General features: G+C 39.3%; 2 protein-coding genes across 2 annotated transcripts in view; one reads left to right on the top strand and one right to left on the bottom strand.

Annotated features, from left to right (window-relative positions):
• LOC119722777 (cyclin-dependent kinase 14-like) overlaps positions 1–18,477 on the bottom strand; it is a 63,164-nt gene extending 44,687 nt beyond the window's left edge. Inside the window, exons 1-2 of the mRNA XM_038193087.1 lie at positions 18,242–18,477; positions 9,027–9,122 (exon numbers count right to left, since the gene is read on the bottom strand). Of these exons, the coding sequence (XP_038049015.1) occupies positions 9,027–9,122; positions 18,242–18,287 (142 nt within the window). The 5' untranslated portion in view covers positions 18,288–18,477. The remainder of the gene's footprint in view (positions 1–9,026; positions 9,123–18,241) is intronic.
• A 1,537-nt stretch (positions 18,478–20,014) lies between these two features.
• LOC119722776 (ankyrin repeat domain-containing protein 49-like) lies at positions 20,015–24,470 on the top strand. Its single transcript, XM_038193086.1, has 6 exons — positions 20,015–20,084; positions 20,970–21,094; positions 21,910–22,044; positions 22,934–23,045; positions 23,585–23,698; positions 24,187–24,470. The coding sequence occupies exons 1-6, from the start codon at positions 20,034–20,036 to the stop codon at positions 24,277–24,279; spliced, it is 630 nt and encodes a 209-aa protein (XP_038049014.1). The 5' UTR covers positions 20,015–20,033; the 3' UTR covers positions 24,280–24,470.
• The last annotated feature ends 1,362 nt before the right edge of the window (positions 24,471–25,832 follow it).

Below are 25,832 nucleotides of genomic sequence, written 5' to 3'. Positions count from 1 at the left end.
CGCAAAGTGCAGCTTTTAGTTTTGGGGTTTCAGGAGCTTCAGTGCTTAAATTGTGCTTTTGTTATTTCTTACACAGTGTTCCCATGCAAGTGAGGTATCAAATTGAACCGGAAAGTTTCTGTGACAAAACGTATATTTCAGATGTTCACCGAGACATGTCCAAAACAAAAATGATTATGAAAACTGCTTAGTTACTTTCTGTGCCAGGTGTGTTCATGTACCTTATGAACTCAAGTTTTCATGGCGCTTTATGAATGGGTGTTTACAAAACCCCGGCTTCATTTCCAGCCTTGGGTCTGTCTTCTGCCCCAGATCCATAGGAATCCTGTCATGTTCAAACCCAATGGAATACACCAACCCTTGGCGTTATGTGACAGGATTTAATGTCACTTTGCAGCAGAAAATGAACGAAATTTGCCAGTCAATTCCCTTTAAAAGCACCAAGATACATAAAGAGCTCACTGGTCCAATCCTAAGCGAAGTCTACTCTATACATAGAAATGCATGATGCAGAAGTGGAGACTCAAAATTTAATAAAGTGTTGCAGTCCGTTTGCATTTCGAAGCGAGGGTGAAACGCAACTCCCGACAGTAAACCTGGCTTAATCCTGTCTGATCAGGTGGAGTGGTGCAGCCATTTACTCTCCTCAAACGATTTCTACCCCAAGGCGAAAAAAAAAAAATTCAGGGGTGGGTGTTTTATAATGGCGTGGTCGTGAGTGGGCAAGTCGGGCCGCTTAATTCGGGGCTAGGGGGCCTGGCCAGCCGACGTGTTCTTGCACGTACGCGTCTGTCCCGCAAAACGATGTGCGTACATGTAAATGTAATACTTTCATATTCGAGATTGAGCTTGTTGCATGCATATTTGGATGATAATTAAGGGTTATAAAAAAATTAGACGTGGAGAGGAACCAATTTGTTTTAATTTTGCGCAGTGGTACCAGTGCATTGCATATTACACAGTGCTACTGTACATGTATTATACGACATATATGTCCTGTACACAAACAAAGTACAGTTTTCACTGAGCTGAAAGATACCAGTAGGGTTGCTTCAATTTATTTTGAACAACACAGACTTTAGTTTGTAAGACTGCAATGTGCTCAATTTGCAAAGTTCAGACACCCCCCCCCCCTCATTTTTCATCCCCGAATAAAGATGGGTAGCTCCTACATTTGATTTTATAGCTCAGAATAGCTGATTCAATTATTCCAAACTCGAAAATGATGTAAAAAATTTTCATTTGTTCAAAAATAGTCCTTAAAGTTTCTGATCAAGGTATGTCCCCCCCCCCCCCCCCGCCCACTTTTGAGAAGTGATTGACGCCCTTGGTCAAATAAGATGTACATACATGTACATTCGGACTTATTGTACAGACCAAAGTCCACCAATACAAGACATCTTAGCATCAGATAAAAGTAGAAAATGGAACTGGGCTGGACACATCTGCCGTAGAACAGATGATAGATGGAGTAAATATTAACATACAGGCAACCACTTGAGAGAAAAGGAAATAGGGGACGCCAGCGAAAGAGAAGGACAGATGAGCTGCATTTCTAACTGGGGCAAAGTATCGGGGTAAATTAGTACCATCTATATAGCTAGAAATAGGGACATTTGACCACATCATGCTGAGGCCTCCATCCTGCAGTGGATTGACAATGGCTGAAATAACAAACGATCTGCCGCCTTTGTTTGAACAAGAAGTTCTGGAAAAGTATACTGTACATATGCCTCTCTTTTTGTCAAGCAGTTTTTTTGTGCCTAATTCAGATGCAACTGGGATTTTAGAAAAAACAACGAAATTACTAACCACACAAGTCTTTGTACAGCGTTTTTCAATTTCTAATGGCATTCATTAGAAGAAAAATAAACAAGGAAATCAGCGGATCCGAGGAAAAGTTGCATGCCTGATAATTGTGCAACCGCTGTACACAATGTACTTTCTTTAATTCATTACTTAAATGACAACTAGAAACAAGTATTGTTTTAAAATGAATGAGGTTGTTATATTGTGGAACAATATTGGTGTGCATATTATTAAAAGATGTGTCAAGAAAGTCATACGGTGTAGTGTTCTGAGCATACACACGTGAACTTTACGGTACAGCTTGAAAAATACTATCACAAGAGGGCGTTCTTCCACTTGCTACAATGTGCACTATCCAAAATTGCTCTGTGCCTGAAGCTAGAGGGCGCTGTGCAGGCTAACAAGGCAATTTGTTCAATATTTCTCAATTTTTAAACAATCTGATTTTAAGCTCATTTTGTGTTAGCACAATATGAGAATCGATGCAAACTGCACTGAAGGAGCCTTTTACGAGTGACTGAACATGCTGAATGATACAATAACAATGACCTTTTCTTAAACCCGGCTCCATCTCAACTGCGGCCTCAGGCATGCACTTTGGCAATGGAGATTGAGCCGGAGCTGGAGATGAATCTTAGTTTGAGAAACAGTTTGAATGACTGTTTGGTGCCTCCATTCTATTTTTATTATTTCTGGTAATTACGGAAAAAGGATAGCTCAAAAGCGCCTTAGGCAATAAAGCTCGCAAGCCTGAAGAAAACCTGTAGAGAGCAGACAATTACAGTTTAGACATAGGAGGCGAAACCCCAGAAGAATATTCTGGGGAAAACCCACGTAACCAAGTACTGGTAGGAACTGAGAACCTAATCCACATCTGGACCAGGGCAGGAATTGAACCCGGACCACAGAGGTGGAAGGCGAGGAAAGAACCACTGTTCCAAGCTCACTTCCGTCCAGCACTTAGGGGCTGGAACCACTCAGTCAAGAGCACATTTGTGACATTAGAATGTTAAATAAATGTTTTTAGTGGGCTAATGCAATTCCCTTGGCCCTTCCCGTCACTTTCCCAAAGTGAAATTTCCTTCCTACATGTACATGCAGTATCCTCTCGACTTAAATTTGAGACCTGACGTGTTAAAGGGCCCATGAAGTGAATATTTCTTAGGAACTTATTTTGTGCTACTTTCTGATCCTCTTAAAAAGTGCATGAAAACTATTTGAAATCCCTTTTTGGTTAATTTCACTGAAAAGTGCACTTCTTTAAACATTTTAAATTGTCCATGCTTTTCCTGACAAATGAGGGCGCTGTTGCTGTGATGTCATTTCAGTAAGACACTGTTCATATAAGGTGTTGTCTGTTGAAATTGTGAACCCAAAATTTGCTAAAATTTTGAAAACATTAGTGAGAAAGTTTACGACTGAAAAATATCCAAAATTCTGGCAACTTTTTGTGCACAAACCAATTGCCACATTGAGATTTCTGCCTGATATGACATCACACTTTGCTCATGAATATGGAAATTTGCATTAGCATAAAAACCAAAAAAGCACCAAAATACCCTTGAAAACAGCGAAATATGAAAATGGAAAATAAGGTTAAATGGGATACCAAGGTGCATTTCAAAGGCCTGCATTAAAAAAATAACATTTCATGGGCCCTTTAAAGCACTACATGTATATCATGCCAATGATCACAAAGATTTTAATTATACATTCTTTTGTTACGTCGAGGCTTATTGACATGGAAAACTCCCTTTTGTTTTGTCTACCGCAAGAACAACTCACCAGGCTCCAACGTATTCAGAACACTGCTGCGCGTGTAATTATTATTATTATTATTAGTGTAATGGTACCATTAAGGAGACACGTTATCGTAATTTCTTCGCAAGATGGAAGACATCGGTCATTAGGGAGACATTTTCATGTCTCCCTAATGTCACAGCCCCTCTTTAGAGGCACAATTTTTTCGTCGCAATTAGGTTATATTTGTGGCTCATGGTCTAATCAGTAAACATACCGAAATTCATGGAAAAGGGACAAGGGAATATTGGGTTAGGGCACATTTAAGTTTGAAAAATGTTGTGCACAAGTCTATGGGGATGTCTCCCAAATGTCCAATCCAGGGTAATCTTTATTATTATTTTTATAAAGTAAGAAGATTGAAAATAATTAAGATCATTTATGGCAATTATAAATTTGTTTAATGTAACCCTTCACATTACCATTTCCAATTTCTATCAGCAATGATATAACCAGTGGCAATAAAAGTGCAAATCCGTGATAGGGGTTGACCTTCCTTTTCTTTTGTCTGCCTGCATTTAAATGTATCTCTCAGTTCTTGCAACAAATACTTCAACCAGACCTAATCAGGAAATTTATTTAAGTTGAACAAAGAAATCGACTGGAGTGGGGTTTGAACCTGCAACCTCCGGAATGCCGTTCTGGCACACCACCAACTGAGCTATAGATTCAGCACTTTCCAAATTTTGTCAATGCCTTTGCTCAAGGGACACTACATGTATTCACATACAGGCCCACACCAGGCTTTCAAGCAGACCCAGGTGAAAAAGTAGAACAATAGAATCAAAAAGGGAAAAAAGGACAAAACTAGGACTTTAAAGGGAATATACATCATTGGCTTTTGCTGTAATTTTCAGAAATGAACTATTTAAGGGATTAGTATAATAGATCAAATATTGTTACACTGACATGTTTGAAGTTTTGTGTTCGAAAATGCTGGAAAAACCAAGAAAAACAAAACTGTTCCAGTAGTCTGGTTCCCTGACTCCACTAAATATAAAATGGATCAATTTACAGATGCCGGAAAATTGTAAGGTAAGGGTACCAGTTTAGCTGGCCTGCACCCATTCATGAACATGTAACCAATAGCAAACAAAATTTGGACCGAGTTAATGGTAACTTTGGAGCAGTAGTTGAAAAATAGTTCGGTTTTTCCAACGGTGGTCGGCCGACCACCGCTGGAAATTTTTACAAAAATACCATTTTCTTGAAAATGACTTCACACCAGGTGTCATAATTTTACAGGATGCTTTAGACTGTCATTTACCAACATCCTATTAAGGTATATCGTAAAAACTTGGTAGTTTTATTTTTCGATGTTTGCAAATGTTGTAGGCCCCCTATATTCCCTTTAAAGGACAAACTCAGGATTAAAGTAGGACTTTGCGGGCTTTCAGGAGTAGTTTTCATTGATACTCATTAATACCCACATCCACAGCGTCATAAGTCTCAATTTGGCATGTTCTGTACTCACAGCACGTGCTCCAACCTGAACTGTAAGCTCTTTGAAGTACAGTATCAGTACTCCTGCGCCCAAGCCCTTCTTTGTGTGATTTACATACCGGTACATGTACATGACATGACAGTGTGTTATGAAAGAAAAAAAAAGATATTTCATTAATTCATTTTTTGGAGTTGCAGGACAAAAAAGTAGGAAAAAGTACCCGGTAGGACAAAAGTATAAAATTCGCAGACACAAAAAGTAGGAAAAGTAGGAGCACGGTAAACAAAAAAGTAGGAGAAGTTGGAATACTAAAGATTATTAAAGCTATAGTTCATCATTTGCAGCCATCCGAAAAATAACTGGCGTAATTATTGTTGAAAAACATACTTGGTTGAAAGATAGTAAGGGAACTAAACTCCCTGTGAAATTATTCTTTCTGGGAAGCTGTCATTTTGTAGTAATTAACGAAAGAAGGCATTTCCAACGGTGATTCTTAAGAAGCACCGTAGGAAAATTTAAATTAGTAGTTCGTTTTGTTATTCAGCGCAGCGCGCACAAGTATTGGAACGAGGCACACGCGCGCGCGGTTGTTATAATTCGTCGGATCAGTGCGCTACGTCGCGTATAGCTGCAATTCAAAACAAATTCAAAACATGATTCAGTAACTTTTGATTTGAAATTGAGATCTTAGAATGCTGTTTTTCTCGGAATGTACAGCTGAAGCTTAGCTGAAACTTCATCAGGTTAGTTGCTCAGTATCCTTCATTAGATTTTGAACTCTTTTGTTGCTTCAAACGATCAAAATGCACAAATTACAAATGATGGACTGTAGCTTTAAGCATGCCATGTGCCATGTTGCATATCATGCCTAAATTCACAATTCTAGCAACATTATGCTGCAAACCTGGGAAATAGTAATTGTTTTTCCAGTTGACTGTACATAACAATGTACATAGGCATAGGAATACCAAGGGACACTGTTGGCATAACAAATCGGTGTGGTGGCCATGTCATCACTCAGGAGGTCAACAACTCTGTTGCCATGGTAACCAGTTTGCACTTCACACTGAGATGGTGTGTTGCTAATAAAAAGAAGCCCATGGATGTTTTTTAACTGTAGGGCAATTCCATCATTATGAAGTAATGTCTGTGACAGAGCTTTTAAGAGCTCAGCGAATAAACCTCAATTCATAAATACCCAAGACAGTTTACGCATTCCTATTGGTCGAGAGCCCGTCACGTGGCCGGTCTTAAACGGATGATAAAGACATGGCTAGCTGGTCTTAAACACTTTTCCAGTGTCACAATAAAATGTGGACTCCTAAAAATCCAGTGCCTCTTATCGTTTCATTGGTTGAACGTTCACAATCCTCACGTAGACATGCGCAACACTACCAGGGAGTCAGAATTTTATAGTTCTAAATTCAAAACGCAACGCACCAGGTGCGTTCTGCGCGACATCGCGCAGAACATGATACGCGCGCGTCAATCTCCATAAAAGGGTTGTTTACATCTTACTCGCCAGCTGAACACTCCATTATTTTGCAAGAGGGATGTTTCAAAAAGCATAAAGTGAATTTGTTGAACAAAATCGGGATGTTTTGAACGAATTGTATGATTTTTTCTTACCGAAAAGGTATTTATGAATGGGAATAAATATGTGCTCCGTCGGTATTTATCACTCTGTTTAAGACCACTTAGAGTCTGGGTGCTGATAATTACCCTCGCCTCCGGCTTGGGTAATTATCAGCACCCAGACTCTAAGTGGTCTTAAACAGAGTGATAAAAACCTCCGGAGCACACATTTATTCCCTCATTTAAATTTGATAGTGGGTTCTGTCCTTGCACTGACAGTTGTTTTTATTAAACACGTATCATACTCTGTGTTGTCCCAAGTGATTGTGAGAAAAAAATTACAAATTACTCTGTGGGACTCGAACCCACGACCTCCTGCTTTCTAGCTTACATATTTTATTTATCCATCATCTGCGGTAGTAATGGTCAAGGAGATTGAAGACTAGGAATTTTGGATCATTTCTCTGAATCATTAAATTAGATATCATGGATACAAATGGCTCTGTCATGGACATTACACTTCCTTTCATAAACGCTGATATCGTCCTGTAGTTTTTCTTGCTTCAGAAATCAAGAAAACAGAAATGATGACAATCACTAGTGTACAGGCAACCTGTGCTACAAAGCAGCCTTCAACTGGTTTTGCTGTGTTTTTGCTTATATTTTAAAATGTTTAGTATTTCGTGCTGCGTGTTGACTACCGGGGAGATCGCATTGCTATGCACAAGGCACGAAGCGAAGTACTCGTGAACTCAGCAGGAAGGTGCATTCATGAACGTGCCCCAACGATGACAAGCAACCCAGTGGCATTTTAGTTTGAGGGAAAAAAAAAAAAAACCCGAACGAGACAAAATTCTGATCAGTGGGAGTGTGACCCTTGCTCTTTTGAATGCAATGTTTCCCCGGTCTATCAGATTTCCATTCTGCATGGGAAAACATTGGAGAATTCAAACCAAATCAGCAAAGATCCCCAATGGATTGATATGGTGGTTGCTCATTTGCTTATAAATAATAGGATTAGTCTGGCCTTCCTTGATAAACAATGTATGAATGCTTCGCCCCCCCCCCCCCCCACTGCATGCAGTAAACATACCTTTGAAGTCTTTTGAAAGATACATTATGTACATAGCAGAGCTTAAATTATGATTGGCCCTTTCTTACAGGTTTATAGTGCGTCCCAAAATACCCGCAACTTGTTTTCGTGAGGATATAGCGTCGGCGCGGAAACACGTACCGCCATTATTTTTATACCATTTTAAAGCTTGGAATCTTATCTTTATCCCTGATGAGTACTGGTTTGATATTTAAAAGAGTTTTTAAATTATTCGTGTTCAAATAAAGGCATGTCGAAAACAAAATTTCGAAAAAATTCGCATGTTTGATTTTCCTTGTAATCGGTTGAGTTTTTTTGTTTGTTGACATTTGAACATGAATAATTGCAAAACTCTTTTGAAAATCAAACCAATCCTTACCAGGGATGAAGTTAAAATTCCAAGCTTAGTTTAAGATGATATAAAAATAATGGTTAGAGCCTCACAAAAAAAATGTTGCGGGCATTTTGGGACGTGCTGTATAAATAGGGTTGCAGGCCGGTAAATAGGCCTGACATTGCCTCCGCCAGCCAAATCACTATTTGCATGCCCTCAAATGTTTTGCTATCAGAGCATTAAATTTGTGGGCCGTGAACTTGAGGGTTTGTAAAAAACCTTGTTTTCAATTCTCGTTTTGCCATTTTGAAGGGTGTTTTATTGGCTTTTTGGTTTTTATGCTAATGGGAATTTCCATATTCATGAGCAAAACTGTGATGTCACTGCAACAGAGCGCCCTCAGTTGTCCGGATAAGCATGAGAATGTTAAAAAAAGTGCACTTTTCAAAAAAAACAAACCGGTATTTAAGGCCAAAAAAAAAAAATCCCCGGGTTCTGGTATGGAGCTTGCCCAAAAAGTGGTGCGGCGACGCGGCTTTTTTTTTTTTTACCTGATTTTTTTGCTTCAAATGTCGGCTGATGACTGCAAATGGTGCCCGACTAATTTTAGTGCAAATATATGGGAGTCCAGAGAGGCCACATAAAGCTTATTCTCGACCATAACCGAATCTAAAAACACGTTAAAATTGTGCAGCAGCAGGATTCCAGTCAAACCAGTGAGTTTGGCGGTTTTGAGACATCATCTTTCATTGAAAAAAAAACTTTTTCATTTTGCCGATGCGCATGGCTACGGCGACGGGCGCGCATACCAGAAACCGGAGACTTTTGTTTTTTGGCCTAAGAGGAGTAGAAAGTTTCACAAAATGTGTTCCTAAGAAAAGTTCATCGAATGAACCCTTTAAAAAACAATGTAGTGCACATATGTATGTATTTCATTGTCGATTCTGTGTGCATATAAATATGTAACTTACATCTTCTGAAGTTTTTGAATGAGATTCTCTTCTTGAGTTGCCTCATTCTGCTGGCCGGGCCGTTCTTCTGCCCATTCATTTCTACATGGACGTCATCTGGATGAGAGTAAGAATTTTAAAAATATGGCACTGGTTAAAATTTAACTTCCTTGTTCAACCCAATATGAAGACAAAGGGATTTCCCGAAAGCCGGCTTTGTCTCAAGTTTCAGATTTCATCTCGTGCCACACGAAAGAATGTGATCAGTAGGAGACTAGTGAGAAGTACCACTACAGGGTACATGTAAGTCAATAAAAACGAAACCCAAATGTCGGGACTACTGTTTTATTGAAGTTCTGCATATGTAGCACTTTCAAAATCTAGGACATGAAAGCCCAATTCATCAGCTTTCTTTTAGTACAAAAATCATTCAAATCACTCATGTACCTTTCAAGTTACGGAATTTTAAACACAACCACCGCTTTAAGGTTCTGTCTACAGATCACAAAAAGTGAGCGTTCTTTCAGCAAAATGAAAACAATTCACACACATCCCTATGCGATTTCTTTTCGTTTTGTTGAAAGAACACTGATCTTTTTTGTGATCCGTGGACAGAACCTTAAAACGTTAGTCGTATTCAAAATTCTATAACTTGAAAAGTAGGCCTACATGTACATAAATGATTTGAATGATTCTTGTACTAAAAGAAAGCTTATGGATTGGGCTTTCATATTCTACATTTTGAAAATGCTACATGCAGAACTTCCTTACAACAATGGTCCCAACATTTGGGTTTCGGGTTATTTTACTCACCCTGTATTTTAAACTTTTGTTCCCTGCCCCCCCCCCCCCCTTTTAAAGGGAATATACAACATTTGCAAACATAGAAAAATAAAACTACCAACTTTTTACGAAATACCTTACTAGGATGTTGGTAAATGACAGTCTGAAGCATCCTGTAAAATTATGGCACCTGGTGTGAAGTCATTTTCAAGAAAATGGTATTTTTGTATACATTTCCAAGGGTGGTCGGCCGACCACCGTTGGAAAAACCTGACTATTTTTCAACTACTGCTCCAAATTTACCATTTTTTTTTCAGTCCAAATTTTGTTTGCTATTGGTTACATGTTCATGAATGGGGCAGGCCAGCTAGACCGGTTCCCTTACCTTTCAATTTTCCGATATCTATAAATTGATCCATTTTATATTTAGTGGAGTCAGGGAACCAGACTACTTGAACATTTTTGTTTTTCTTGGTTTTTCCAGCATTTTTGAACACAAAACCTCTCAAAATGTCAGTGTAACAATATTTGATCTATTATACTAACCCCTCAAATAGTTCCTTTCTGAAAATTACAGCAAAAGCCGATGATGTACATTCCCTTTAAATGTAAACTTAGGACTGCATCGCATTGAATTTGCACTTGGTCAAGAAATATTTTGGTTACATTATAATGTCTTTGTTTAATACAGACCAGTATCAATTCAACAAGCATGTTCTATCATGTCTCTGTTTTTATTTTATTTTTTTTCTCCATTTCCTTCCGTCAAAACAGCCAGCTCCGTTTCCTGCCTTTCTACTCTGAAAACAAATATTGGAATCCCCAAGACCAAAAGGAAAGTACAGAATTTGAAAAGGGAAAAGATGTTTCCTTCTGTTCATGTTTCAGTCTATTTAAGAAGAAAAGAGAATGAAGCACAACACAAACACTTTGTGCAATACTGAAATTTGTATCCTTGTGGAGACATGTCTTTGTTCTCGTGTACTAAAGTTTTCGAGTCGAAAGTACTGCAGTTCCAAAATGCTCTTAATTTAACCAGAATTATTTTCCTTGGCTGAAATTCGGACTTAATATCCCTTTTCTAAAACTCTACCATTTGCGACGGATCAACATACCTTGGAAATTCCATAAAATCCATATTTCGTGAAAACCTTTTGGAGACGTATTCATCTAAAGAAATTGCCCTGTGGAGACGTACATGTATACTATTTTTTTTCCCTATTGTGTGCATGTCTCCACAGGGCACGGCGTATCAGATCGCAAGTTTTGGTTGCGGGTAGCAGCTCAACAAATCCTCATGTCTCTCCGTAGTAACAAACACTCACATTGTCTATTGCTCCTTCCGGTACATATTTTGACCAATTTCAACCAAACTTTGTCAAAAGTATCCGGAGCCCACAGTCAACATGTCTTACGAACTGGGGTCAAAGGTCATCATGGGGTCAAAAATCTGATTTGTTTACTTAAAAACACCAATCCTTCCAGAATATGGCACAATCACGGGACTCATGCACGAACACGAAATTGTTGGCCCACAGCTTCCGAGATCCGAACGATGCTTGTAAATCTATTATTTAAATTGTTTATTGTCCAGATATAATTTTTTAAGGCATTTCTGCATTTTTGCACTCATACATTTTTGTACTGACTTAATCCAAAATTTTAACTTTTAATCGGAGCCCTGAAAATACGAAATCATAGCTTTAATGCATTCATAAAAGTGCCCTACATACATTCATGAAATTCTACAACACAATAAAACATCGATAAAATCAACACTCCGTGCTTTTCCCCAGTCGTGACTGCACATAAAATATGTGGACATAGGGAAGTGCTGGTGGGGTAAGTAAATAGTAAAACCTATGGAATTCCACCTGCAATATATATATATAGAAAAAAAAATAATGCAGCAAGTTTTATTTTACCCTAAGGGCAGACTTGGCAAAGCAGTGTATTGATTGAACTCTGATCGATAGCCACAGGGGTATTCTACACAATGTTCATGAGCAACTGGCATCAGACGAAGGCCAAATTGGAATCCTGATCATTTCACAGGGATCAGGTCAAAATCGTTTGGTTTCTGTGGCATTTTATGTGATGATCTAAATTAGGCTTACAAGGGCATTCGGTGAGCGATTTCACTTGATTCGCTTCATATAGGCCTAATGCGAGGTATTTTAACTTTTTTTCTGTAATTTTAACTTCTATTCTTTGTTTCAAAATATTTTGACATACGGTATATATACATTTTTTTCAAACTCTGCAGTCTGCACACGAGTACATGTTATGGGTTGCATGTAATTCACCAAATATACCGAGGGCTTAACACAATCACAACACCTTGAACTTGGAATATTATTCGTCTGTAGCGAAGATTAAACATAATGGCATTTTCATGGTAATGGGGTAAACAAGTGTATGTATTTTCGGACCCAGATCCACTTCCTATGTCCTGTGGACTTCTTCAACTCATTTACCTGGTCTGAAAAAAAATAAAGATGACCAGCTAAATGTACATTTTACATGTACATGTACTTGTAATGTACAGTGTACATGTACCGGTGTACATGTATGTACTTGTACACATGTTTTGTAATGAAACAGAAAGTGATAAATACATTAATTTTTCTTCGTACAGAAATGTGACGCCAAGTTAAAAAAAAAAAATAATAAGTAGTTTCTTGTCTGGACTTTTTACAAAAATGAAGGAGACGGGTGTAATTTTTTTTTTTTCACCCAAAGATGGCGGATTTTCAAACATGGCGGATGGATTCTTCAATTTTCTTGACTCTTTTGCTGAAACAAAATGGTGTCCTTTCTACATTATGTGCAAAATATTTATCGCAAATGCATAATTGATGAACGAATTAAAAACAAAATTAAATTAAGTAAATAAAATGGAGGGGCCAGGAGGTGACGAGAAACTGGTTTATATTCTTACTCGGCTAAATTGCTTCTAAGGAAATTCACGTCATGTACATGAATCGACTGCAGTGTATGGTAGACTAAACCATTAGGCCTAATGTGTGGAACAACCAATAGATTTATTTAACTATCAAACTAGAGGTTCTGACAACATTTTCATTCGAGGTCAGTAAATTTGGACGTATATTTTCCTCTATGACTGATTAATGTGAAATATTTACTAAAAAATATCAGAGAAAATAATAATTTTGTAATTAAATACATGTAAGTGTAGGGCAGTACCATGAAGACAACGTACATTAAAATTAGCCATTGAGTGCACACCGGTATTAGCATACAGAACTCATCACTATCCAAGCAACGGTAACACGTAGGCCTACTGTCTAAATCATTAATCAATCTTTGTACAGTAACAGTAAGTGGTTCCAAGAGTATACATTTACACGTGTACGCACAGGTAGAGGTTCAGGTGTTTTGACGTGTTGCATCAGGACTCCCACTCATGCAGATTGTATCATCCTGACTTCAATTTCAAAGGTCAACTTATGTAAAATCACAACAGTAACACCAAAAATGAAAGAATATGTAGAAAATTATACAGCGCGTCCCAAAATACCCACATTTTTATGCGAGGCTCTAGTGTTGCCGTGGAAACACGCACCGGCACTATTTTAAAATCATTTTAAAGCTTGGAATGTTAAGTTTATCCCTGGTAAGCATGGTAAGTATTGGTTTGATTTTCAAAAGGGTTTTGAAATGATTCGTGTTCGAATAAATGTCAAAAGCAAACTCAACCGATTTCCAGGAAAATCAATCTTGCGCGTATTTTCCATTATGTGGAAATGCTTCGTGTTCGTGATGTGACGATCTCGTTGCCTTTTAGTTTTAGTTTCTGTGTTTCCTATATTCTTTTTGATCCACGTAGACTACACCTTAAATAAAATCACAATATTGTTCTTCAGTAATTGAATTATGAAATTCATGTGCAAGTACAATGTATGTACCTATTCAAAAAGCGCTCCCAACCTGTGACTCGAGTTTGCATCTGATGTATCGCCTCATCGATTTTTCTTGAACACGAATACTTTTACAACTCTTTTAATTAAATACCAAACCAATGATCACCAGGGATAAAGTTCAGATTCCAAGCTTTAAAGTGGTATACAAATAATGGCAGTACGTGTTTCTGTGCCGACACTAGAGCCTCTCAACAAAATGGTGGGTATTTTGGAATACGCTGTACAGTACTTTTACAACTGCCTTTTGTAAAAACTTGCACTAGAAACTTATTGATTCAAGCATTCTGATTGTTTACCTTCTCTCTGTCTGCAAACATCCATAGCATGTTATTGAACCTCTTACTGCAACAAAGTTAGTACCGCTACATGTATGTGCCATAGCTTTTAAAGGGAATATACATCATTTGCTTTTGCTGTAATTTTCAGAAATGGGTGGAATTGGGGGGTTGGAAATATATAGCAAATATAGTTACACTGACTATTTTGAGGTTTTGGGTTCGAAAATGCTATAAAAAACAAGAAAAATAATCATTTTCCTGTAGTCTGGTTCCCTGACTCCATATAAGAAGAAACAGAGCAGTTTTCATACATTGGGGAATTGTAAGGTCAGGGAACCAGTCTAGCTGGCTTGTAACCGTTCATAGGTGTGTAATCGATTGCAAACAAGTGCGATGGTCAATTGGGGCCAGTATTTGAAAATAAGCCAGTTTTTTCCAACGCTGGTTGGCCGACCAGCGTTGGAAATTGATACAAAAATACCACTTTTTTTGAAAATGACAGTATACCAGGTGCCATGATTTTACAGGATGCTTTACACTGTCATTCACTAACAGTCCAGCAAGGTATTTCAAAATGATTTGGTAGTTTTATTTTTTGATGTTTGCAAATGTTGTATTTTCCCTTTAAGTAACTCAATATGCAGCAGATGTGAAAACTCACAGATTTTGTTTGCGCACCCCTGATGCCTATCTATAGACGAACAGGGCCCCCTTCAATGGAGAACCATCGTGCATAGCATGGTACAAAGCAACCGCCCTGTGATGGATTATCTGAACAATAGCTAGCACAATGCTTTCGCCATTGAAGGGGGCCTTCGTGATAGAATTTATAGCGTGCCCAGATAGATAGCTGAGATTTGTACATGTATGTGAAGAGCTCACCAACAGACCAAAAAAAATACCCGGCAAGTCAGCTGCTATGAAATAGCTTTTTAGGGTATTTCTGGGAATGTGGCCTAGTGATTAGGGTTCATATTCTCATGATCAGACGGTCAGGGGTTCGAATCCAGCTGCTGGTCATATGTTGTGTCCTTGGGCAAGCCACCTGCATCCATCTGCCTCTCTCCACCCAGGAGTAAATGGATGTACTGGCTTTAGCGAGTAACCTGCGATGGACTAGCATCCTGTCCAGGGGGAATAGAAATATTCTCAGTCGTTTCATGCTACTGAAACCGGAGATCTATAAAACACCAGCCTGGTGGGTCACATCGGCTTGTGGCAGACTTTTGGATATTTCCTTGATGTGACCTACCGGGTACTATAATGTACATAGATTGACAGGCAGTAGGCCTATAATGTTCACTATGTAGACAACAGCAAGATGAAGAATGATCTTCAGGAATGCAAGAGTTTATCCCCTGTTGAGCATCAGAGGTCCATCAAGGAAAAGTGTTCGTGGTTTCCACTTGGTTTCAAACAAAATTAGCAGTGTTTGTTCTGAACAATTAAAGATCACTGCCAGCCTTTCAGAAGACTTAGGGGCCTAAGCCAACTGCACAACTTTTACGATCTTACTGGATCCTGGGATCATCAGGCCATTGGACGTACAGATCAGAGAGGTGTGCGCTAAAAAATCGGACCGATCTGATCATACACCGGCAACCTGATGAAATCAACCATATTTTTTTCGCATCAGATTTCATCGGATCTGATGTCACCGGAATAGTATGCGGGCAGCACTCCGATTGTACCAGACACGATATTTATGTTAACCAATCAGATTAACGAAGGAAGTCACATGAATTAAAATTGACGGCTGCCCTTTTGTCATCATGTGACTGTTCAAATGCGACTGATTATAGAACAGAACTGGGCATGTTTGCGGGTAACGTTGCGGTCTCCGCAACAGTGTACAGAAAAAAAGGTACCGGAGATCCGGTAAACCGGTGACATCAAAAAGGTGTGTGGCAGGTTTTAGAAGATTTTAGGGGCGGATCCAGCTTAGGCTCGTGGGGAGGTGGGGGGAGGGGCTTTGCTGTTAAGGGGGAGGGGAGGTTAGCAGGCGTGTTGGACTTTCTTCCGCATGATTTTCCTTCTCTTTTTTGGGGGTCCAAGAGGGAGCGAGTTACATCACCTACCCCCCCCCCCCCCCCCCCACCCGATTTGCCACTGGACTACATCTAGATGCAGCACAACTCTTTTTTATTATTGTATTTCACTCAGACAAATGCAACTCCGGGAAGGTCAAAGCTATCGTACAAGGAAATCCTGGACTGCTAAGTCTTACTGATTACAAACTTCAATGGCAGTGTTTATCAACAATAGGACATAAAAACATGAAGCAGGAAGCCAAGTTATCAACTTCAAGAGCACTTAATGTAAGGGGATAATAAGATTCTAATCGGCAACTTCCTTAAAATGCTTGGGCCAAAAGGTTGAATTACAAATTTATTGTATGTAATCTCATTTCTGAAGAGGAAATATAAATTTGGTAAATTATAAACAAAAGACCCTTTTGAAACTATGTGAGGCATTCTAGTAAAACGAGACAGATCTGGGCAGAGGTCGAAACTAGGGTTTGCAGGTATTAGGGAAGAGAATGAAATCCTCCTTGCAATACTGTTTGTTGCACTTCAATTGGACATTCCATTGACAAGTAATGGCTGTTTAAAGTTCGCATTTAACGACATGTCAAAACAGTAAAATACCGAGAAAAAAGGCATTTAAAGTTTCAAGTTTTGTATTCGTGAAAGTGAAAGAATGCCAGTTGTTTTTCTGTAAAAACACTTTTATTTCACATTTTTATACTATTTTTTCGAAATGTGTAGACACATAAGACATTACAGACTATATCAATATACTGAAAAAAAAATAATCCTCTTTTGTTGTTTTTGCAATTTTCTCCACTATGGCATGGGCCCAGTTCTGTATCATGCTGCCAGAACATAGGCCTCACACTATACAATAATGTGTTCATGTGATGTGGTAATAAGATACAAAAACATGGATGACAGAACACAATGACCTGAATCAACCTTCAACGATCGACTTCAATTCTCTGTAACGGATCAATAACGTACATTGTAGAATTACTGATAAATCCAGCTTGTCTTTTGTTGCAAAGCTAGCACAATGGCAAAGTGATAGAGTAGGCCTATGTACCGTGCCACAATTGTAACAGATACAACAGACACACTGCTCGAGTGATATATCAACATGACACATTGCAAAATGACATTTGATCCTGATAGGGCCACAAGTTCCTTTTGTCCTGAACAAGAACATGACGACTTCAATTTCAAGCACACTGAATGAAACAAAAATAGCGTAAATCCCCATAGTAAGTGAAGTACAATTGGTGAACGAGATATTTACGTTACACTCAGGTACTTGTTAAGCTGGGCTTGAACATGAAAAGCGCAATTTTCCACACAAAAAGCGTTCCTTAACTTAAGGACTTAAAGAGAGTTTATAATATAAACAACATTTGCTTTTTCTGTAATTTTCAGAAATGGATGAATTTGGGGGATGAGTATTTTATAGCAAATATTCTTGCACTGACTTGTTTGAAATTTTGTGTTTGCAGGTGCTGGGAAAACCAAGGAAAACAATCATGTTCTTGTAGTCTGGTACCTTACCCCTACTTAAATAGAATTGGAGCAATTTATAGATGTCGGGGAATTGTAAGATCATAGCCTCACTTGTGTGGCCTCCGTTTTGCTGCACTGTACGTTCGGCCACACGTCTGGTTTCCCAATCCACTGAGTAGTTTATTCTAATTTTTTTTTTTTTTAACCGTACATACCACTGATATGGTTATATTCTATGATTTCTTATCTTTTGCCCCCCGGATAGACTAGGTGATATTTCTTCAAATTTTTTTGAGAAATTCAGACATTTTTCTGGAGTCCATATGCGCCAGTTTGGGACTAAACTCCTCAGTAGGTTGGGAAACCAGGCGTGTGGCCTAACGTACAGCACAGCAATACAGAGGCCACACAAGTGGGGCTAGTAAGATCAGCATGATCAGGGACATGAGGGACGGAGTCTAGAAGAAGGCTTTTACCCGTTCATAAATCATTAGATGTTTAGGCCTAATCGACTGCAAATAAAATTCAAACTAAATGTGGTAATTTTGGGGCAGTATTTGAAAAAAAAGCCAGGTTCTTTAATCTTTCCAACCTTACTAAGTGCTTTGTTTAATAAATTCCCCGGCCCCCCTTTGCCAATCATTTCATCAGCCCCCTTAACCTTATTATCATTTTATAACCACTTCCGATTTTATTCTTACCATCCTGGATGCTAGGATCTTCGGTTTTGTCCTCCACTGCCTCCATCGGACCTCATCGTCTTCGGCCACTATTCTGTAGAAAGATCAAGGAACCCAGATTTAGTTGAGGAACGTCTTTTAGCAGAATCTTCGAAAGCAGAATGCAGAAGGCCCGATCGCAATTCTGTTTTGTGAGCTGTCATCCAAGGCAGCCCAAGCGACTGGTATTTTGGTTGCGCCTGGGATTAAATGTCTGTGGCCAGCCGGCCGCGGCTTAGCTCGATCGAACAGGTGTTTTAAATAGCGCCCTCAATGATTTTTTGTCACCTCAGAAAAGTTCATCCAACGATGAATTTCGATGGGCGTACCTTACTTTATTATGTCAATAAATATAGGCCTACTATAATATTTCTGGATTTTTTTTTCTGAAAGTAAATAATTACGAAATACCACATACAACCACTAATGGTGGGGGAAAATATGCTAGCATCCTGATCGATGCAAGTAAAGTTATAATAATAATTGTTTTCATAACGTTACGACGTTTTATGGCTTTAAATTATGTTGCATACGCCGTGCTCTTCAAAATATGGATTTTTGTTATAACAAATTTTCAATTTGTATGTTTTGCTTCAACGGAAGAGCGAGACTTTATTCCGATTTTGGGCGTCTGCAACCCTCTGAAAAATGGGCTTTCATTTTGCGCACAAAAAAACGGAACCCGTCGTCTGCCTCCTGCGCGCGACGAAGAGTCGAATTATTGTCTGCAGCGCATGTGGAAGCCAATAATTAGAATTTGGAAAGATCTAATTCAATAACTAAACATCGGTCGATTTTTTTTCGTTTGATTCTTATTCAAGAGCGAATAACTTTTGTTTGGACAAATAGAAAAAGTCTTCCCTTCATATAAGCGCTGTTATTCATCACAATGACACATTTCGTTTCACCAGCTTCAAAAGATAACTAGAATATGTTGGAATTTTTGCTGTTGTCAGTTTTCTTTTTTGATGATTCATTGTATTTTCATCATTTTTATGCACAAAGGTTTTCAATTGCAATTTTTTGGGGTTCGCAAATTTGAGCAGGGAATTCAAACCCCAAACTGAAATGACACAACAGCACACTCATTTGTCAGGAACGCATTGAACATTTTTCTTGTTGAAAAATGTGCAGGTCATAAGGTTTTTTTCTTTTTTTACCAAAAAGGATGTTTCCCAAATTGTTCTATCGTAAATTTGAAAAGAACGGATTCTTTGCCCAATTTGTTATGTCTATTAATTTATTAGGCGGTTTTCGAAACCTTTGCTTCGTCTTCGGCTTTGCCTCCCACTTCAGAATCACTGAGACTTCTGAGAGGCAAACTAAACGAAAATATTCCAACTTTTGGCTTCATATCAACCGATTGAATGTTCCTGAAGCATAACAGGCACCAAAATGTAGCTGGAGATCTAGAAGTTGGGGGCCCGGCTGAAACTAAGCCGAACCAGTCGTTTCGAAAACGCTCATAACAATTTGTGGCGCGAGTTTAGTAGTGCGCCCTCATCAGGGCCCAATTTCATAGAGCTGCTTAAGCAGAAAATTTGCTTAAGCACGAAAAAACATTGCTTAGTAAAATTAGGTTACCGGCCAAAACTCCATGTGATGTACATTGCTTGTGACTGGTATTTAGCTGTTTTTTACTTAGCATAACAATCGCATGGAGTTTTGGCTGGTAACCTGATTTTATTAAGCAAGACGTTTTTGTGCTTAAGCAAATTTTGTGCTTAAGCAGCTCTATGAAATTGGCCCCAGGTCATTGCTGAACAGAAACAAGATGGCTGCGCCCATGAACCTAGCAACTGCCGCTGCCAGCGGAAACATAAACGTCAGTTGTTGAATGTTGTAATTTTACTTTGAGACTTGGTTTGTGTTTTAAAATTGTAACTCTAAGATGTCATTTTGATTGTTATAAACTGTGTTATACACTGTGATGTAACCCTGGAAATATTTCACTCAATGAAACTTGAAAGGGTGTTTTTCTGTTGGGCGCAGCGGTGGGGGCGGGGCGTGCACGCCCCCAATAAAAAGTTCGCCCCCCCCCCGTTGCCCCCCCTCCCTGAAAATATGGCATCTGGAGAAAACCACTGCCATTATGAGTTACCATGAATATGATTGGCTGGAAGAACATAAACTGATAAAGCCCCTTTTCCCGCGATTTTTGTGCGTATTTTTGTTCCATTTTGTCCCGCGAGTGGCTGTTTATTGTTTGTAACGTCCCTTGGAAAGCGAGGAGGCCTAGAGGTAGGCCCTACTTATTGTCTAATTTAGCCATGATATACATTTTGAACAGCGCCCCCATGGGACGATCGTGCTATCGTTAGTAACAGCAGCCGTAACGCGATTTTCATCTGCTATCGTTAAGACATAGCTTGAGAAACTCCAGCTTCAATGCTCATCTGGAATTCAACATTTAGAGCTGGAGGTCAAAGTATGTTGCAGCCAGCGGTCTAAAAATGGCGGAGGCTGTGAAATTTGGCCTTAACGAAGCCGCCAAAATCATCATTTTTTGTTCTGTTTAAAGTCGATCCTTTGCTTCGTTGACTGTTTTTTACACAAAATCTTACTGACATAAATTTTGACTAAATACTAAAAATACAATGTCAAGCCAGGATAGAGGCGGAGTCCCCCCCCCCCCCCCCCCCCCCCCACTGGATACATTTGTGCTACTACTCTTCACTTTGCAAATATCTCTCGTTTTCCACTACGACAGCTCGTCAGGTCCCTAGTGGCCCAGGGTGCTGACGTCAATCAGAGGTCTAGTGATGGCTTCACACCGCTGTGCAATGCGGCCTTTTGGGGCTACAGTGACATAGTGGAGTATCTCTTAAGACATGGGTGAGTAAATGTTTGAATGAAAATCATTGGTTTGTATGTCCGAGCAAGCGGAGTATGCAGGCTTGGAAGGCAAAACACCAAAGAGGGATTAAACAATGTGTTCAACAATGTGAAGATCCTGTTATGTGCCTTATTTATAATGCTATTTTCAATCATAAGAATAAGAAAACTTGGCTGACTTGTCCACATTATTCTGATTTCAAAAGTCGATTTCATGCATGTCGAGTTCCAAAATAGGGCTCGCTCAATGACGGCCATCTCTGTAGGACATGTAGGAGAACTGCAACTGCGTATTTTACGCAATCAAGCACGCATTGCGCAGTGTTGAAAATGTTCCAAACACGCGTGCTAGTCGCTCAAAAGGTGTTCGAAATACAACGCAGCCGATGCGCGTTACACAAGTTGACGCTGAAAATGCCGATGCACGTAGATGGTCTGTAGGAAATGATGACATTTGAACGAGACCTATTGACAGAAAAGAGTCTTATTTTATAAGTTTTAATAAGTTTTCTTAAAAAATTTCAGGAAAACAAAAGCCTCATTTAGCACTAACAGTAACACCTAACCAAAGGTATAATAAAGTAATGATAGAGGGTTTGCCAGAAAACTTACTCGGGTGGGACTCAAACCCACAACTTCCAACTTACTAGTGCACACGTCTTGCCACTGGTTTGTTTGTTTGTTTACAATTGGGAGCTCATCTGCAGGAATTCTTTGCCCGCTTTCAACTTCCATTTGGATTATTTTAGCAAATTTAGAGAGTTGAAATTCAAAGGGTGACTGATTTTGTTGTTTCCCTTGAAATTATTCTTCAGTGGCGATGTGAATCAGAGCAACAGCGGTACACGGTGGACAGCCAGCCATTGTGCTGCGTTCCAGGGCCACGGCAAAGTCCTGATGAAGCTCATGGAGAGTAAACCTGACCTCGCCATGAGAGACAACAGAGGAAGGTTGGTCAAATGTTACTTCTCATATCCCCCCACCCAAATTTTTCTCTGGAAAGTCTGTAAATATTATTTTGAAACCAAATAATACAGCTACAACTTCATCATTTGTCATAATTTACTCTAAATACCAGTGTTGTAGTCGAGTACTTTTTCCGAGTACCGAGTACTTAGGTTATCGAGTACGAGTACGAGTACGAGTACTTGTACCTCCAAATATGAGTACAGGTCTCCAAGTACTTGTACTTCCGAGTACGAGTACTCCTACTTCCGAGTACGAGTACTTGTATTCCTAAATTCAAAAATCTCTAACATATTTGTCCTGAAAGATCAAGAATGATCTTCAACAGCTGATGTTTTCCACACTGTACAAACTGAAGAGTATTTCTGTTTCCAAATACGGCCATACGGCAAATGGTTCATTGTGCGTAATTGGCCCAGGCCCAGTCAGACCGATATACAGACCCACTGACGGCTAGCTGTTAAATGTGTTTGTCCGGACGTGCACAGAGGAAAATCAGGAAACTTCGATTTCTCGGCAAGCCAATCAACCTTTTTTACACTGAAAGTATTGATAAAATAAGGCCGTGGTAAGTCAAGCTATACCATTTTTTTTTCGAGTACTGCTATTCGAGTACGGGTGCTTGGCTGCCCTAGTATGAGTACCGTCATTTTCGAGTACGAGTACTTTGACATTCGAGTACGAGTACTCTAAAAAAAGTACTTGAGTAGTACTCGAGTACAAGTGCCAAGTACAAGTACTACAACACTGCTAAACACTCGACCAACTAGATAGACACAGAAGACGGATATACTGACCCCCATCACCAAAAAACCTTTTCTATTCCAAATGGTAAAGTTGTGTACGGACATCTGTTTGGTTTCTACTTTCTAGGACTGCTGTGGACTTTGCATCAGCGCTGGAGATCATCTGGCCGTTCTTTGCAGCAGAAGGATGCAAACGAACACCCAAAGCAGAGCTCATCCGTCTGGAGATTGTACACAAGGTGGATATGTGTGCTTTTTATTAATCCCAATTACCCAAATGTGCACAGTGGACGCATGACAAAACTGCTTTGCAGAACCCCCAGTCTATATCATAAATGTGAGCGGCCATATCATGTATTTTGTGCATGTATACAGTATACTGTCATTATTGTAGTCTATGGAATATCCCCTTGCACAGCTGGCGCCTTCTATCAGGTCTACCGTAACCTGTTACATTACAAAAGCATGGCATCCATATTAACCACTTAACAGCTTGGTCCACTTTTCTGATCGAAATACCGTCACTGTGCATAAAGACCACTCCGATTCGCTGGCGTGCTAGAACCCTCAAATCTCCATCTGGCTGCCAAATTAAAAAATAAAAAGCGGCCTTGTTTTTTTACTTCTCATGAATGCCATTGCAAATTGAACAATACTGTATGAAGTCTTGTGTGGTTTGGAGTTTCCTCCTTTTTTTCTAAATTCCCAGTTGCCAGCCTGTACTCCACACCCCTCCCCCAACCTCACCAAAACTTGTTTTCATTCATTGTCACTCTAGGTGAAAGACTACGATCCTAGCATACCTCAGACAGACTTGGCACATTTCTCCCGGCCGGGGTCAGCCTACGCCATGAGGTCCCAATCACTGAGGGGGGACGGGAACAAACACAAGGTGAGATGTTCATGGCAAATCACTGTTTCTGAATTTAAAGATAAGGTAGATCATTTGTCATTTGTGCATTTTTGTTTGTTTGAAGCAACAAAAGTGCTCAAAATCTAAAGACGGTTGCTTAACATCTAACCTGATGAAGTTTTGTAAATGCTCTGTGAATGCTGTATATTACGAGAAAACAATATTCTAGGATCTTGATTTCAATTCAAAAGTTTCAGAGACATGTTGTGAATTGCGCCCGAAATCAGCTCCGGGACACTTCACAATGAGCCGAATGCAGCTACGCGATGTCACGCACTGAACCGACGGATAATAGCAACCACACACGCGTGTGCATTGTGTCGATGTGGATTCGTCTACAAGGACAAAATAAAAAGCAAAAGTTTTAATTTGACCAATTTGAGAGCTTGGTTTTATATGGCAAGTACAGTGTGGACACTTAACTTCAGTTCAAAACTGTCTTTGTTTTTGTTTTTTTTCTTGTGAAGACATATGCAGCTCAGATGGGTGACGTCTTAGCGGAGGAAGACGAAGGTGTCGGCAAACCTCAGGATCCATCCTTTAACATATGGAGGAGTTGATGGAAGAAGGAGCAAAGAGGCAAGACTTGTGCTCAAGCCTGGACACGTGTCTGCAGATCACAGTGAACAGTGGAGATATGTTGTGTGCAATAGCTCAAACGTCTGGAAAAAAGACTAACCTAAAGTGCCTTCATGTAATACTACACACAATATTAAAGGACCCATGCATTGTAATTTTTTTATGCAGTCCTTGAAAATGCACCTTTGTGTCCCATTTAACCTTATTTATATTCAAATTTCATATTGGATTATATGCTAATGCGAATTTCCATATTCGTGAGCAAAAGTGTGATGTCATTTCAGGCAGAAAACTCAATGTTACAGCTATTTCAGCACCAAAAGTTGCCAGAATTGTTGATATTTTGCTGTTCTGAATTTTCTTCGCCCTCAGTTGTCCAGAAAAGCATGGACAAAAATTCAAATTTTAATGAAGTGCACTTTTCAATACAATTAAGTGAAAGGGAAGTCAAATAGTTTTCATACATTTAAGAGGTGTAGAAACTTGCACAAAATGTGTTCCTAAGACAAATTCACATCATTAACCCTTTAAATGCAAGCAGCTGTTCTAAAAGTGTGTACGCACCATAGAGCTATATTAAATTACTAGAGCGCTAACTTCGTGTACAAAGTAATGCCTGCTGGGCGTATCCATGTTTGTGCACTAACCTATGGAGACCTAGAAATTTTGTACGGCTATTTGCATATCTGCGTTTGTATCCCATACAGGTGCGTTATCGAAGCCAATACGCCCAAAACCAAAACGCATGATCAGCAAATGAGCGTGTCATTTTGCTCTACGCAAACAGCGCAACGTGTGCGCGTATTCGCTGCAGATGCTTTTTGCCGTCATGTTTTTTTGTACCGCCAATGACACGCTTAAGATGTTTGCGTATGTTCTACTTGCGCGTTGCATGTAGAGTACACTTTCAAAATTCAATCCATCTAATTTCATTATGTTCTACAAACATGCACATGAATTCAAAATGTCTGCGCCCAGGATGGCTTCAAAGCGTCTCCGCGCGCAGAATGACGAGTTAGCGCTCTAGTAATTTAATATAGCTCTATGGTACACACATAGACCAACGTTACCATGCGGGATCACCTGGCGTTCCGGGCTGGAACAGCGCATGTTGGACAGGGATGTTTCACGTTTGAATGCTCTTAAGCGTTTCAAATTTTTGAGATGAGCCCATGTGTATAGCCACTATGTGCATATACATGTAGCCAAAAGGAATCACATACATGTAAGCGCATGTTAAAAAACTGTATTAATTCATTTATTTCACTACTTTCATTTCAAGCTTAGAAAAAATACCAGCAGTGCACTATATGAACATTGTCATACACCAAAAAAAAATGACACAGCTCACGTAACGATTACATTTAACACAAAACTTATTTTATGTACATACAAAGGTTTCTGAGATGTGGTTTTCTTTTCTTTAAATAACTTTACAAAATGGGAAAACGAAACCATGCTAGCATTATTTATTACATTGAACTAAACACCGCAAACAAGAAAGTCCACTCTCATTGGAGAGTGCATAATTTTG

This window comes from Patiria miniata, unplaced genomic scaffold, assembly GCF_015706575.1.
Source record: "Patiria miniata isolate m_02_andy unplaced genomic scaffold, ASM1570657v1 HiC_scaffold_16, whole genome shotgun sequence".
Lineage (NCBI taxonomy): Eukaryota > Metazoa > Echinodermata > Asteroidea > Valvatida > Asterinidae > Patiria > Patiria miniata.
Note: the sequence above shows the minus strand (reverse complement) of the source record. Positions and strands in the feature narration are given on the sequence as shown.